The 16,766-nt window shown below is 52.8% G+C and overlaps 2 protein-coding genes across 2 annotated transcripts; one reads left to right on the top strand and one right to left on the bottom strand.

Annotated features, from left to right (window-relative positions):
* The first annotated feature begins 1,364 nt into the window (after positions 1 to 1,364).
* LOC139782292 (uncharacterized) lies at positions 1,365 to 2,630 on the top strand. Its single transcript, XM_071721263.1, has one exon. The coding sequence runs from the start codon at positions 1,365 to 1,367 to the stop codon at positions 2,628 to 2,630; it is 1,266 nt and encodes a 421-aa protein (XP_071577364.1).
* Positions 2,631 to 15,378: 12,748 nt separating this feature from the next.
* LOC139782291 (putative nuclease HARBI1) lies at positions 15,379 to 16,515 on the bottom strand. The gene is made up of 3 exons (XM_071721262.1): positions 16,219 to 16,515; positions 15,788 to 16,084; positions 15,379 to 15,597 (listed from the first exon to the last, which is right to left on the bottom strand). Exons 1-3 carry the CDS (start codon positions 16,513 to 16,515, stop codon positions 15,379 to 15,381), a joined length of 813 nt encoding a protein of 270 aa, XP_071577363.1.
* Between the last annotated feature and the right edge of the window lie 251 nt (positions 16,516 to 16,766).

Below are 16,766 nucleotides of genomic sequence, written 5' to 3'. Positions count from 1 at the left end.
CGCGTTCGGAAATCTCCGTCCGCCGAGGGATCTCGCGCGATATCTCGGCGGTGGCGGCGAGAGCGCGATCGTGACGTACAATCGTCGCGCGTTCCAGACGTTCGAGCAGAGAATCTGCGGACAGCTGTGCCTGCGATTTCTTCGCGAGATCAATTGGGGGAACGGTGGCGAACGATCGACGTTCTCCCGCAATGTCGCTGACGCTCACGTTAACCGGAACCAGCAGCGTTCTCACGGCGAGTCACTTTCCCGCTTTGGATCTGAGCGACGGCGAGTACGAGCTGGGTTTGGCGACTTTTGAGACGTACAATTCGATACCGAACGTTACGTCGGCGAACAATCGATTCTACTTCGGCGGGGACGACCGGAAGATCGTCGTTCCGGAAGGGTCGTACGAGCTGCGAGCCGTGAGCAGATATCTGCGCGCCGCTCTTCTTCATCGCGAACGTCGCTCCCGCGAGAGAGAAAAAGAGAAAGAAAAGAGAGAAAAACTGCAGGCCGGTGGCGCTGGACGGGTAAAAGAAAATAAACGAACGGAGAAGAACGACGACGACGATAACGACGACGCTTATCGCATATACGAGGACGAAGACGACGACGACGACGGTTATGGCATATACGGGGACAACGACGGCAAGAACGACGACGATGACGGCGGCGATAGAACAATACTCGCTCTTCGCGCCAACGAGAATACCATGAGGAGCGAGATAAAGTGCGCCTACAGAGTGAATTTTACAAAACCGAACAACATCGGTTCTCTTTTGGGTTTCTCGCGCGATCGTATCCTAAAACCGAACAAATGGTACGTTTCCAACGGACCCGTTGACGTCATGAGCGTGAACATAATTCGCATCGAATGCAGCATTACCACGGGAGCGTACAGCAACGGACGCTCGGTGCACGCGATACACGAATTCGCGCCGAAAGTTCCACCGGAATATAAACTGTCGGAGACTCCGACGCAGATCATTTACCTCCCGATCGTCGCGCGAAACGTCACCGATATCACGGTGCGAATCGTGGATCAGAACGATCGATTGATCGACTTTCGCGGCGAGGAGATAACGATTAGACTGCACGTACGTCGTCGCCGCAGTTAGTGTGTGTGTGTGTGCGCGTATCTCCGCGACCTGAAGAGAAAGAGCGAGAGGGATGCTCGTTCTGAACGGATCGAGCGCGGATTGTACGAACGAGCGAGCTAGCCCGTTCTACGACGTAATCGAAAGCGTAAGGAAGAGAAGAGGTGGTGGTGGTGGTCGAGGAGGAAAGAGAGCCGTTCTCAGCAACGCCAACGTTAGGTTCCTACGATCGCTTGGTCTCGCCGTGAGAAACGCGTCGTTTCTACTTCGAAAGGAAAGACCATGGCCGACATCCTGAGTATCGGCGGTGAGCCGATCTTCGACGAGCGCATCGTCGGAATCGAGACTCACACGTATAACCCGTACGTGAACACGACGTTCGGGCACAACGACGAGATACGAATACCTATACAGCAACAGGATCTGTATACGCTGCCGTGCGACAGTTTTCTGTACGTCGAGGGACGACTCTATAACGACGGCGCGAGCGCGACGACGTCGGAAGCGACGGATGCTCAAAGGCAATACGCAAAATTGGTCAACAACTGCGTGGCGTTTATGTTCGACGATATTCGATACGAACTCGACGGCGTGGAGATCGACCAGTGTAGAAACGTCGGCATAACCAGCACGATAAAGAACTACGCGTCGCTGACCGCCGAACGAGCCAGGAGACTGCAGAACGCCGGATGGAGTTATCCGACGAACGAATCGAATCTGAACGACGCGTCCCGTCAATTCAACTTTTGCGTACCTTTGAATATTTTTTTGGGTTTCTGCGAGGACTACAGACGCGTGGTGATAAACGCGCGACACGAACTTATCCTGATACGCGCTCGGAACGACGTCAACTGCGTCGTAGATCCGAAAAAAACCGTGCCGAGAGATCCCACCAAGGATCCTAAAATTACGCTACTGAAGGTGCAATGGCGTATGCCGCACGTGGCGTTAAACGACGTGACTAAATTGTCGCTTTTGCGAACGTTGGAGAGCGGACGATTTCTGAGCGTGGGCTTTCGCTCTTGGGACCTGTACGAATTTCCTCTGCTGCAGAGCACGACCAAGCATTCGTGGGCCGTGAAAGCCGCGCCGCAGTTGGAGAAGCCGCGATACGTCATATTCGCGCTGCAGACCGGACGGCGAAACGAATTCACGGAGGACTCCTCGAAGTTCGATCATTGCGCGCTCGCCAACGTGAAATTGTATCTCAACTCGGAATTCTATTCCTACGACGACGTGAACGCGGATTTCGAAAGCGACAAGTTCGCCGTGCTGTACGAGATGTACGCGAAATTTCGAGGAGCGTACTACGGGGACAGTAGCGACGACGCGCTCTTTTCCCCGCGCGACTTCGCGCGAGTAGCGCCGCTCGTGGTGATCGATTGTTCCCGCCAGAACGAAGCGGTGAAGAGCGCCACCGTGGACGTGCGCATCGAATTCGAATGCAAGGAAAACGTTCCGCCGAAGACCACCGCCTTTTGTCTCATCGTTCACGATCGCGTCATCGAGTACGGTCCGCTGACCAATGTGGTGCGCAAAATCATCTAGCGGAAATGGCGATTGTAGGATACCACACCCCGGAAACGGGAGATATATATAAAGACGGGGATCCTTCGATCGTTCCTCAGATCCCGTTAAGAACGAGCAGTTTGAGCGTGAATTGTTCGACGCGCACCGACTCGATGGCCGCAGCGGCAACGACGATCTTCGTCGACCTGCAGGGATTCGTGGTGAGCGACAGATTCGTCGCGAAGGAGGTGGCCGTGCTCCGAAGCGAGACGCGCGAACTCGCGCATCACGTGTTTCGCGCGCCGATGAAGTGGGACCTGCTCACGAACGCCGAAAAAGCAAGGGCCAACTGGCTGATGGCGAACCATCACGGCCTCCGTTGGAAAGACGGGGACGTGGACTATCGCCTAGCCAGGTCGATTATTCGACGCGCGGTGTGCGACGACCTGGGCGAGGGAGAAGAGACGCCCGGCGCGCGAATATACGTGAAAGGCCTCGAGAAGAAGAGGTGGCTGGAGGAGATTCTCGGCAACGTCGACGCGACGATCGAGACCATCGACGCCGAGTACGACGACATCGATCGGCTGGAGTTTCTTCGCGCCGATCGCACGTTTCGCTGCGGACGCCATCAACGGTGCTGCGCGATGGAGAACGTGATAAAGTTGCGCGACTGGTGGAACAAGCGACGCGAGTGTCTCTCCAGCATCGACTCCACGGATCAAATATAAATGTGTATCCATCCATCTATATATGTATATATTTTAATCAATAACAAAAAGATCTATCTATCTATCTATATTTTATTCAATAAAAAAACTGATGCAAAATCAACGAGGAAAGTTATTCATTATTCGCATACCTACACCGTACGTATAATCGTACTCGATAACGCCGAGCGCGATAGCGTCGAGCGCGCGAGCGACGAGCGTGATGCGTAAGCGAACGAGAGCGTCGAACTCCGAAGAAGAACGGCAACGATAACGCCGAGCGCGCGAAACTGTCAATGAGCGGAGTCGGGAGCGTCGAGCGGAAGCGCGATATCGGCGGCGGGAGCGTCTAATCTCGTTGCTGTTCACGCGTATTTATCTTTATATAATAGTTATTTAATATTATATTCATCCAATATTATATTTATTCTTGTATATTATATACTACTTATTTACTACTTTATACTTATTGCTTCCTCATAGAGGAAGTTTTGTTTTCGTAAATTCGTATATGAATCTTTGATTGCGTATAAAGTTTGCTCTATTCAACCGAATTAAAAAGAATTATATATATATAAAATAGGAGTAGAAGAAACCAAAGAAAGGATATTTGACATATGGTGTTGTAACATAATCTTTTTCTATCTATAATACTATAAATGACATTAAAATCTTTATTGTTTGATATAATTATATACATAACAATATAATTTTATCCAATTTATTATGAAGAGAGCTAACCCCTTTATATTATATTATATTATATTATATTATATTATATTATATTATATTATATTATATTATATTATATTATGTTATATTATATTATATTATGTTATGTTATATTATGTTATATTATATTATATTATATTATGTTATATTATATACTACTTATTTACTATTTTTATTTTTTTACATATTATTTCTTGTTAGAAACGGAGGGCCAGCCCTCGACGACGTCGTCCTCGAAGTCGACGTCAATCAAGTTGATATCAATATTGCCGCGACCGCTCTCATCCTCCTCGTCGTCGTCGTCGTTGTTGTCTTCGTCGTCGTTGTCATCGTTGCCGTCGCAGCACGTATCGGGACGCTTCGCCGATGAATCGAGTCGCGCGGCGTCCCGATACATGCTGCGAATTCTCGCAGCGTACAAACGCATGTGGTTCCTGGATTTTTTTAACACCGCTCCGATGAGTCCTCTTCACAAAAAAATACATATTGTTAATAATTATATATAAATGAATATATATAAGTGAATTTATAAATAAATATATAACTGAATATATAAGTGAATTTATAAATAAATAAATAAATATATAAATAAATATATAACAATATAATTTTACATTTGCATACTCACATTCGATCGAACATCCGTGCGTCCTCGTCGACGCGGATCGTGACTTGTAGACAGGGCGGCGCTCCATCGACGATATTTCTGAGGCGATGCTGCAGCTGCAGCACCGCCTCGTGTAAGTCGTCCGTAGCCTTAGCTACGGACGTTGCCTGGATTTGCGCCAATTCGCACACTCCTTTCAGTTTGGATATTTTGTCCATTACGTGTTCTTAGGAATAATTCACGTCACTAACTCGAAAAACTGCGAACGAACTACACCCGAGTCTAGCCTCGAGTCCTTATATATATCGAGGATGCGCAATCGAAGAAGGATGCGGAATCAAAGAAGGGATGTGCAATCATAAAGGATATTGCGTGTGTAATTAAAACTATGTAAAAAATTGACCTTTTGCACACAGGAAGAGATGCATTTTTCTAATCAAACCGACTCATCCGCCGGAATCGTCGACGCATTTCTTCCACCCCGAGACCCCCGCCGCCACCTGTCCGCGCTATCGGTAGCGAGCATGCCCGTGTAAGTCGCTCGTATCGCGACGCATCGTCATCGTCCATAAAAGAAGCAGGATATTGTGCAATAAAAAAACTATTTTTAGAAACTTTGCACAGAGAAAAAAATGCATTTTTTTTTTATCAAAACGGATTCATCCGCCGGAATCGACGCATTTTTTCCACCGCGAGACCCCGCCGCCACCTGTCCGCGCTATCGGCAACGAGCGTCACCGCGTGAACCGCGCGTCGCGATCGCGCTCATATCGCGAAACGCCGTTATCGCAGTTCCGCCGTTTCTCTCGCTCTCTCTCACCCTCGACGATGTGGCTCTCGCGCGTAATCGCGTTAACCGCGTGTTTTATCGCCGCGAAGTGCGTCAATCCCACGGATGAGAATTACGCACATACGATCGATTACCTGCGGAAATACGGATATCTGACCGAAGATGTGGACGCGTTTCCGGCTCAGAGACGAAACGACGTTCTTCGTAACGCCATCGAGGAATTTCAACGATACTACGGTCTGCCCGGCGATGGAACGCTCGACGACGAAACGCTGCAATTTATGCGTAAACCGCGATGTTGTTTCCAAGATATCCTGAAGCACGGAACGGCGGCGAGTCTATCCAAATGGCCGAGGACTCACCTGACGTGGGATTTTTACGTAGCCGCCAAAGAGGAGCTGAATACCGCGCGGGCCGCGTTCGACCTGTGGTCGCAACATTCGGCGTTGACGTTCGAACGCTCCGAAACGAATCCTGACATTATAATATCTTGGCAAACCCGACGTCACGGTAACACGAATATCAACGTAAACTGCCCAAATTGCTCGGCCAAATTCGACGGTCCCGGTAACGTGCTGGCCCACGCGTATCTCCCGACGAACGAAGCGGGATTCGTCTCCGAGGTGCACGTCGACGGTGACGAGCTGTGGCATATTCACGTCGGTAAAAATCTCCCGAGTACGTTTTCCCTGCATTTCACGCTGACGCACGAGATCGGTCACTCTCTCGGATTGCCGCACAATGAGCGCAAGACCTCGGTGATGTTCGCGTACTCGCCCGACAAGCAGTATCCGGTTAGGCTCGACAGATTCGATATTCTCGACATTCAACGTTTGTACGGTGAAAAACGGACGAACGCGCCCTCACAGACGCCGGCGCCGCCACCGCCGCCGCCGCCGCCGCCGCCGCCGCCGCCGCCACCGCCGCCACCGCGGTCACGGCCGCCGCAACCATCACCGGACCTGTGTGCCCTTGGTCGCGTAAACGCGATATTGATTTTGGAAAATCGAATGTACATCTCATACGGGCGTTACGTTTGGTCGATCGATCTGGACGGTAGGACGTACAATGGACCGTTAGCCCTGTCGAATCACATGAGCTTTCTTCACGACAATTACACGCGCATAGCTGCTGCCTATCAATCTCCGTCCGGTGATCTCATGGTGTTCGTAGATAATTTGGTATACATGGTTCAATATCCGGAATTTTCTCTGAGGCCAAATTGGCCGAAGACCTTGCGAGAACTCGGATTTCCCGCAGATGCGAAACTCAACGGAGCGGTAAACACCCATAGAGGCCGTTCCTTCGTGATGTACAACGGTAACTCGGTGGGCGAGATAGACGAATGTACGAAGAAAGTCGTCAGACGTACGCCTCTCGAGGCGACGTTTCCCGGAATACCGACCGGCGTGACGTCGATCTTCCGATACGTCAACGGCAATCTGTACTTCACCACTCGGACGCAGTTCTACAGATTTAACGAATTTACGAAAACCGTCACGGCCGCCGGTAAATTCGATCTACGGATGCTGAATATCGTCTGCCCTAAGACCGAACTGTTGCAGCAGTTGCGCGATCTTCTCGATCGAATCGTACGCGTCGGCGATTTAACGTCACCGGCGAGCGATTCGGACGACGACGACGACGACGGTGGCGGCGTTCAGCTTTACGATCGCCGTATCCGCCGAAGGAAGTAGAGGACTGCGCAAATCCCCACACCACACCGCACATCGCGCGATATAAGTGAGAACTTTTCTACTTATACCGATGTGTTCCCGCCAAAGCATCAGTATCGCATCGTCAGCTGAATACGACGCGTCGAAACAGAAATCAGAAACGAACGATACTGCAACGCGCGTGCGAAATGTTCTCGACGTTGGCCGATCGACCCGCGCTGAGGGATCTTTCCCCTCGCGCGACGGATTCGGAGGTGAACGACAACGGCAAAAGACGAAGGATCGAATCGACGGACGATCATCATCATCATCATCATTATCATCGGGAGTCGCGTTCCAGCTCTCACCCCCCCCAACGACGTTCGCAACCCCGTCGTCGCGCCTGCGGTGCGCATCCTGGCGACCCGTTATCCGCTGACGACGACTGGCTACAAATACTTAGCCATCGGTGTCACGGTTAAGTCACCGTGGTACGGTATACCCGCACCTTCGTACGTGGATATCGCCCTGGGAGATATGCAAGGCAAGGAGATCTCTCTGACGCTCGATATGTGGAAAGGACTACTCGAGCGCAAACACGACATATTGGCGTGTCTGCGATCCAACCTCGTCGATGGAACCCGCCCCCCCTCGCCGATATCGATCGGAGACCTGACGCTGCGATTCGGATTGATCAACAACCTGTCGATCTTGCGTATGGAACTACCCAACGCGGCTCGTCTGGCAATGTCACTCGCCACCCTGCTCACGCTGTACGATTTACAATTTTGCGTCGATCGCATCGTCTCGGCGCTGAGCGCGGTCACCGAGGAAGTCGACGCGAAGTATTCGCGCTATCAGGAGATAGCCGCCAACGCGATTAAGACGGGAACTTCGGCCAAGACTGCGATACTGAAAAGCGAGTTTTTCGATCCTAACAAGATCGTCGACTGTGAGATTACTGCGCTTTGTTTCAAATCCTGAACGTCACGACACACGTTTACAAATTTATATATATATATATTTATACACACAGAAACAATGTAAACGAGTATCGACGTATGTAAATACATATTTCATTTTTCAAAATAAAAAACTACCGCTCGTACGCGGTTATCTCATATATGTGTTCTCTCTCTTTTTTTCCGTATCTATCTCGATAAGATCCCGCGCTCCCTAGGTCCCCCGACTCCGCTTACTCCACGATCGTCGTGATTGCGTCATCTACGATGCGTAGGGAAGGATCGAAACAACTTTCGCACCGAGACGAACAAGAACGAAGAACGGTTATCGGGACCTGCGAAAAAGAACGGCCTTGAACACGTTCGAACGTGTTTTCGCGCGCTCACCAATCCCACCGCGCGGGGACGTCGAGAAGAGCGACCTTGAACAAGTTGGAATGAGTTTGGACGCGTTCGAACGCGCGCGATGAAAAAAAAATTATTCGCGATGACGCGCGAATCGGGGCGGATTTCCGCTCGCGGCCGATAACGCGGTCGATAACGCCGATCCGAGCGCCCTCTCGGAGCGTCCGGGAACGACGATCCCCCCCACCCCCGGTGGCACCCCTGCGGCGCGAAATTCCCCATCACCCACCTAGGGAATTTACGTCTTTCAGGTTTACCGCAAGGTGGCAACACTGCGGTGCGAACTTCCCCATCACCCCGCCTAGGAACAGGTGTCCCCACAAAATACTCGCTTCTGATTGGACAGCCTCGAGTCTTCGTACCGCGATCTGATTGGACAGCGATACACCTTTGTCCAGTTCCAGGGGAATGTTTGTCCGGTTACAGGGGAAATTTCCCCTCACACCTGTCCCCCTCACCCCCCCTGTTTCCCCTTGCACCTGTCCGCCCTTCACCCCCCCCTCGCCCATCCCCACCCCATGCCCCCCTCGTCCCCCTCGCCCATCTCTTATGGCGTTCCCTCCGCGTGCGCGCGTCCCCCCCGCTTCCCCTCGGTTGCACCCGGCAGTCGAGGGTACTGTTATTGGTCTACTTGTTACGTTCTTGCCAACCACGATACACTTCATTTTGCCGAACCTCACCGCGCGTCCGTTCCTCCGCACCTCCTTCGAACCCAGCCCAGCCGCGAGCTAGATCCGCGTTTCAAAGCACGGTTGTTTTATGGCGCCCGAACAGGGACCTGACCGTAAGGAACGGACCCAGGAAACCGGCAAAATGAAGGAGTACTTCTATAGACTAAATAAGGCCGACTTGATAACCGAACTAAACTCACTCGGACTCGACACCGAGGGCAATCTCGACGATCTACGCCGCCGATTAAATCGATTTATCGACGCCCACCCCGAGCAGTTCCAGGCGAACGCGTCCGACGCTCCCCCGCCAATAACGCTGACCGTACCCACCGGAATACCGGCATCCCCCGTAACGATAATTCTAGCCGACCGCCCGACGGACCCCGCCCCCCCCCCACCACCCAGATAATGAACCAAATGCGAAAATGGGGCCTCCACTTCGACGGGAAGGACCCATGGGCATTCTTAGAACGGATCGACGAGCTTCGCGCCGCGTACGAATTCTACGATGACCACTGGCTCCGCGGTCTGCCCGAACTCCTAAGAGGGGACGCCCTCCTGTGGTACCGTAACAACCGCGACGGATGGTTGACCTGGAGGGATTTCATCGCCGATTTTAAAGAGACATTCCTGCCGCGACGATACCGACTGCAACTGGTAAATGAAATCCGCGACCGCGTACAGAAAGACGGGGAACCGTATGTGAAATACGCGACACAAATGCTGACCCTCATGCGTAGGGCAGGGGGCTACTCGACCGAAGAGCAGGTCGAGCAGCTCTACGAGAACATGCACCCCGATTATCAAAACCGTATCTGGCGAAGCGACGTCCGCAGCCCCCGGGAACTACAGCAACGAGCAGGCAAGTTCGAACGATTGCAGCAGAATCGTAAAAAGCGCACCGTCGCGAAAAGCACCGCCACCGACCCCCCCCGGTCACCGCCGCCGTGTACAGTCGAAGCGAGTGTTGCTGGCGTTGCAAGCAACGCGGCCACACGCGCTTCGACTGCCGACGCCCCGCCCGGAAGTTTTGCTCGTAATGCGGCAAGGACGGCGTACTGACAAAAGACTGTCACCCGCCGCCGGGAAACGAAACCGGGACCGCGGAAACGCCGGCCGCCCCCCGGTCCTTCCCGTAAGATTCACGCCCCGGCCGCACCTAGAAACGCGCATCCGCGACCGCCCGTTAGAGGCCCTACTAGACACTGGCTCAGACGTATCGTTCGTCAACGAGCCCACCGCCCGGCTCGCGCAAACCCTCGGTTTCGCCGTAACGCCGGACAAAGGGCAAGTCCAGTTAGCCAACGGGCAACTAATAACGCTGCCCGGCCGCGTCCGATTGCCGATTCAGACCGCCGGCAAGACCGTCTGGCACTCATTCACGATTATGCCGAACCTGAAAAACGCGATGTTACTCGGGGTGGATTTTTGGGCCAAGCTCGGCCACGTCATTCCCGCGCCGGACACCGCGAGTCACCGCAGCCAGACACCCGCCACCGCGATGACCGAGGGCATCGCCCCGCGAGCCCCGACCGAGGAGGAGAGGCTCCGAGCGTTCCTCGCAGAAGAACTTCCCCTCTTCGACCAGATAACCGGGCCAACCGACAAAACTGCCCACCATATCCGCGTCAAAACGAATATCGAGCCGATTAAGCAGCGGTACCGACCGCGCAACCCGGCCATGCAGGCCATCATTAACGCCGAGGTCGAAAAAATGGAACGGGAGGGGGTGATCGAGCGCTCAAAAAGCGCATGGAGTTCCCCGGTCGTCGTGGTACGGAAAAAAGACGGGAGCCACCGATTTTGCATCAATTTTCGCCGGGTTAACGACGCAACCGAGACCGACGCCTACCCTCTCCCCCAAATCACCGCGACGCTCGACAAATTACGAGGGGCGAAATACCTGACTACGCTCGACCTTAAGAGCGGGTACTGGCAGGTCCCCCTCACCCCGGCAAGCCGACCGATCACCGCATTCACCGTACCCGGGAAGGGGCTCTTCCACTTCAAAGTCATGCCCTTCGGTTTACATTCCGCCCCCGCGACGTTCCAACGGCTACTAGATACCGTGCTCGGACCGGAACTCGAGCCACACGTGTTCGTGTATCTCGACGATATCATTATAATCACGAAGACGTTCGAGGAACACCTCCGCATACGGGAAGTTTTCCGCCGAAATCCCGAAGTTTTCCGCCGCCTCCGCGCCGCGAACTTACGGCTCAACCCGGCCAAATGCAAATTCTGCGTGGACAGCCTACAATATCTCGGGCACATCGTCGACCGCGAAGGGATCCGTACCGACCCAGAGAAGGTCCGGGCAGTCGCTCAGTGGCCTCGGCCGCAGACAGTTAAGCAAGTACGGCAATTCCTGGGAGTAGCGTCATGGTACAGGCGCTTCATCCAAGACTTCGCGACAGTCGCCGCGCCGCTCACCGCGCTCACGCGAAAACACGCCCGCTGGAACTGGGGGGAAAAGGAAGATACCGCGTTCGAGAAGCTAAAAGACACGCTGACATCCGCGCCGGTCCTCGCCTGCCCCGATTTTTCACGGCGATTTGTCCTGCAGACCGACGCCAGCACCACCGGCCTCGGGGCCGTGCTAACGCAGAATTTCCCAGAGGGGGAAAGAGTAATCGCGTACGCGAGTCGCACGTTAAACCAGGCCGAACGAAACTATAGCGCGACCGAGCTCGAATGCCTAGCGATAATCTGGGGGATCCGCCGGATGCGCGAATACCTCGAGGGATACCCCTTTACCGTCCTCACCGATCACCAGTCCCTGCGGTGGCTGCAAAAGTTAGACACCCCGACCGGCAGGCTGGGCCGATGGGCATTCGAGCTCCAACAGCACGACCTGGAGATTAAATACCGGAAAGGAGCCCTCAACCGGGTCGCGGACGCCTTGTCTCGGCAACCCACCACCGCCGCCGTCACGATACCGCCCCGCTGTTCGTGGTACCGCCGCATGCTACGGGCCGCGCAAGAAAACCCCCGGGACCACCCTGATTACGACATCCGAGACGGGAAACTATACCGACACGTACTACATGACCTAAACTTTAACGAAATCCCGCCCGAAAATCAGTGGAAGGCATGCGTGGCCAAAGAACAGCGCCCCGAAATCCTCCGCCAGAACCACGACGCCCCCACCGCCGGACATCTCGGGATCGCAAAGACAATAGCGCGCATCGCCTGAATATACTACTGGCCCGGCATGTTCCGGGAAATCGCGAACTACGTCTGAAATTGCCCCCGGTGCCTAGGACACAAAGTCGCGCAAACCCGACCGGCGGGAACGCTGCACGCCACCGCCGTCACTCGCCCATGGCAGCAAGTCACGCTCGACTTAATCGGACCGCTGCCACGATCGAAACAGGGCCACACGTGGCTCCTGACGATGCAGGACCGCTTCTCTAAATGGCTAGAGATGCGGCCCCTGCGCCGCGCCACCGCTTCTGCCGTAACCACGCACATCGCCGAAGCGATTTTATTCCGCCACGGTTGCCCCGACACGATATTGTCAGATAACGGCACGCAACTCCGGTCCGGAAAACTCGAAAAAATGCTCGCCGCCCATAACGTTCGACATGTATACACGCCGGTCCACGCGCCGCATTGCAATCCGGTCGAGCGAACAAACCGGATTGTAAAAACGATGATATCGCAGTATGTCGACCGAAATCACCGTAATTGGGATGAGCGCATCCCCGAATTGCAATTCGCCTATAATACGGCCCACCACGAGGCCACGGACTATACCCCCGCATACTTCGTCTTCGGCCGCGAACCGACCTCCCCACTCAATCGGGAGGCCGCCCCGAATACCGCAGCCGCCCCGCCAGACGAGACGCGACGTCACCCGAGGAAGCCTACGAACTTGTACGGATACATTTGGCGCGCGCTTTCCAGAGGCAGGAAAAGTATTACAACCTACGACGCCGTCAATGGGCACCGAAAGTCGGGGAGTGGGTATGGAAACGCGAATACCCACTCTCCAACAAAGCCGCCGCGTTTAACGCGAAGCTCGCGCCAAAGTTTCGCGGGCCCCTCGAGGTGCGCCGAATAATATCGCCGGTAATCGTCGATCTACGCGACCGAAGCGGCAAATGGAGCCGCCACATACACGTGCAGGATTTAAAACCCGCGCCCGCCCCCCCCCCCCCCCCCGCCCGCCGACAACGAGGAAAACAGCGACGTCGACCACCAGGAGACTAGCGATACCGAGGACGACAACAACAACAATAACGGAACAAACTCGGAGAACGACGACGACGCCGAAACATAGGAGACATTGCCCCACTACCGAAATAAGCAACAATTACCGGCAATAAATACCGATACCGAAAAAGAGAGCTCACAGACGAGCCATGGAAACCAGCCAGAGCGAGTCGAATATCGAGGGTGATATCCTAGCCGAGATCGAAAAAATCCTGGCAGAGCCGGTGGAATACGACCCGGTCTGCCCAGGATTCGGCACGACCTGGACAAGGCTCTTTACCCCAGGCTCTGCCGCCGCCGCCGCCGCCGCCATTGCTGCCGTCGCCAAGCCCGCAACCGCACCGCCGTCACGCAAAAACGTGCCGACGGTCGGCTGCGCGGTACAACGCTCGGACAAGCAGCAACGACGGAAGCTGGAGTGGCTCACCACTCCGCTACCACCACTGACCCGGAAGAAGCCACGGGCCGCGACGCCCAAGATCACCAGCGTCGAAAAAACCGACCTCCGTCTGACCATCTTACCGGGGCGGCCAACGATCTCGCCGAGCGTTCCACCGGCACCGCTACCGGAACCAGCCACGGCACGGATCCCCGCACCGCCTCCGCCGCAACCAGCTCCGGCCAACGTCCAGCCCTTGCGGGCAGAAAGGCCCAAGCCACCACCTCCGATCCCGGTGGAAGTGGAACCCGGACATACCATCTGGGCACCCCACTTCCACGCACACGTATCGCGCCAGCACAAGATGCGATCCAGGGGAAAACGCTGGCACATACGGTTTAATGCGACCGGCTCCGTCCGCAGCATCCGCGTAATAATGCCGAAGCCGTAGAGCGCCAAATTCGCGCTTTTCCAACGAGGGGGGTGATGTAACGATGCACCCCCGAAAACTGCATCGTTCCAGCCTAACACCCTGCCGAGGCCGACCGGCCGACCATCCGCCGGGCGAGGAACGGGCACGGTGTGCCCGCCTTATTTTAAAGCTAGCATGTAACGTTAGGAAGTCCGCGAGCAGACTTAACGCGGCAACCGCCTCGACGCGCCGAGCGATGCCGACCGCGACCGAAGACCGCCGAACGCGATCGCGGCGTCGGGACGCCGTATTTCCCGACCGTTCCGCCGCACCATCCCGGCGCTCGCGATCGCCGTCGCTACCCCCGCCACTGCGTAACACCGCCGCGCCGGGTATAAAAGACGAGCGTTTTTAACGCTAAAGGCGATTTCCTGATCAACGCTCCGACCGACCGCACCGATCCTGAATTCCCGCATCTCTCTAGTCAGTCAGAACGAGGGTAGAGCGCCTCCGGCACTCTCTGTCTTCGCCGAGCGATTCTCGATCGACGACCAGCTTCCCTACGCAAAAGCACCCGCTAGTCAGAACGAAGGTAGAGCGCCTCCGGCATTCTCTGTCTTCGCCGAGCGATTCTCGATCGACGACCAGCTTCCTTGCGCAACGCGCCCGCTAGTCCGGACCAAGGTAGAGCGCCTTCGGCCCTCTCTGCCTTCGCCGAGCGATTCTCGATCGACGACCAGCTTCCTTGCGCACCACGCCCGCTAGTCAGGACCAAGGTAGAGCGCCTCCGGCCCTCTCTGCCTTCCCCGAGCGCGTCTCGGTGGCCAGACCCGCGCCAGCGTTATCCCGCCGCCTTCCCGCCGAATACGCGCCGAGTTACCGCGATCTCGTCACCGTATCCGCGCCCGTGCGCACCGCGCTTTACCTCGCGCCACCCGCCACAAGCCGATCGCCCGTCCCGATTGCCGCCCATGTACATTCCCGCGCACACCGCGGGCGCCCTGACTCTGTGTCCTGCGCTCACCGCACCATTGTAAATACCGCGACCGTTCATTGTAGAATAAATTCTGTTACGTTCTTGCCAACCACGATACACTTCATTTTGCCGAACCTCACCGCGCGTCCGTTCCTCCGCACCTCCTTCGAACCCAGCCCAGCCGCGAGCTAGATCCGCGTTTCGAAGCACGGTTGTTTTAAACTGTTTAGTATAATATTATTATTTTAATAATATATATATATATATATAGAATTATACAAACTTTATTTCTTCATCGTTAACGGGATTATTAATTGGTGTGAGCAAAAATGGTAATGAGGGGTATCCACCATCACCGACGAGTATTCCATCTAATTGGCGTTGTCTGTACTGTATATAAATTCGTGAGTTTTGGAATATGCGACTGTCGTGCTCACTTCCTGGCCATTCCGGCACAATGTTTAATATTTCGGTACGCGGTCCAACAATAACCTGTAAAATAGAAAAACAATTACGGAAAGAAACAAATAATATGTTTATGTCTAAAACATAACTGATATTTATTTAAATTTTTCCATATTTTTGTTCTTGCATACATGCAGTAATATAACTCAAAATTATTAAATGTTAATTTTTAATGCAAATGCATATTAATTTATATTGTTTAATTTATAATGCATACTTGTACATTTAAAGAAAAATATCCTTTCCTATTACGATATATCTCATTAATATTTTGAAAATTTGTATACGTTAAGCGAATATGAGTACAGTCTATTGCTCCATCAATCGATGGAAGACCGATACCACCAGGACCACGTCCAAGCTCTTTGAATAACCGTTTATTTTCAGAGCGTGCTTCATCAGACGTAGGCATTTTTATATATATGTTTATGTTACTTGCTAGTAAACAAGAAACTCGAAAAATAATTCTTGATATCGAGGACTGTGAAATTTTTATCACATCACCCATCACAAGCTGTAAAATTAAAATCAATAAATTAATTGTAATTTATGCTAGATTCTTATATACCTTATATTATGTATCTTATATTATATTGAGGAAATAAAGAAATTGAAAAAATACTTATCGAAAAAATGTGTAAAACTAACCTGAAAACTTGCTGTTGCATAAAATCTTAAGCAGATTAATAATTGTAAAATAGGAGAGATTGGCAAACCACGGTTATTAATTTTTGCCAATCCCTCTTCTACTAGTGGCAAAATACCAAAAATTACAGAGTCCTTCGAAAAGCGAAATCTTTTTTTAAATTCTTGTTCATTAAAGAACTCAAATGGATTTTGGTTATCACGAATATATCGTTTCGGCGCACGTAGTATTTCTTCATCATCATTTTTTTCTTCATTAAAAAAATTTATTTCACGAATAACAAGATTTTCCAAATCCATTATTCACTTTTATCACACTTTTCACTTACTTCACTTTGCTTAAGTCCTCTGTGATGATGACTTGACGAAGATAGTCTTATTTAACAACATATGTATCAAATAAGACAATCTTAAATGACTATGAATTCACAATAAATAAGGTAGCCTTAAGCTCATGCTTAGATGTGTTTATGAATCACATCAAGACATTCCCAAATAAGATCATCTTGACTAAGGTACGCCTTGAGAGTTTGCTTAAATCCCGCCTTCTT

Source organism: Temnothorax nylanderi, unplaced genomic scaffold (genome assembly GCF_030848795.1).
Source record: "Temnothorax nylanderi isolate EJ_2023f unplaced genomic scaffold, tnyl_v1.0 TNYL_tig0402_pilon, whole genome shotgun sequence".
Taxonomy (NCBI): domain Eukaryota; kingdom Metazoa; phylum Arthropoda; class Insecta; order Hymenoptera; family Formicidae; genus Temnothorax; species Temnothorax nylanderi.
The sequence above is the reverse complement of the archived record's forward strand: the minus strand, read 5'-3'. Positions and strand labels throughout refer to the sequence as shown.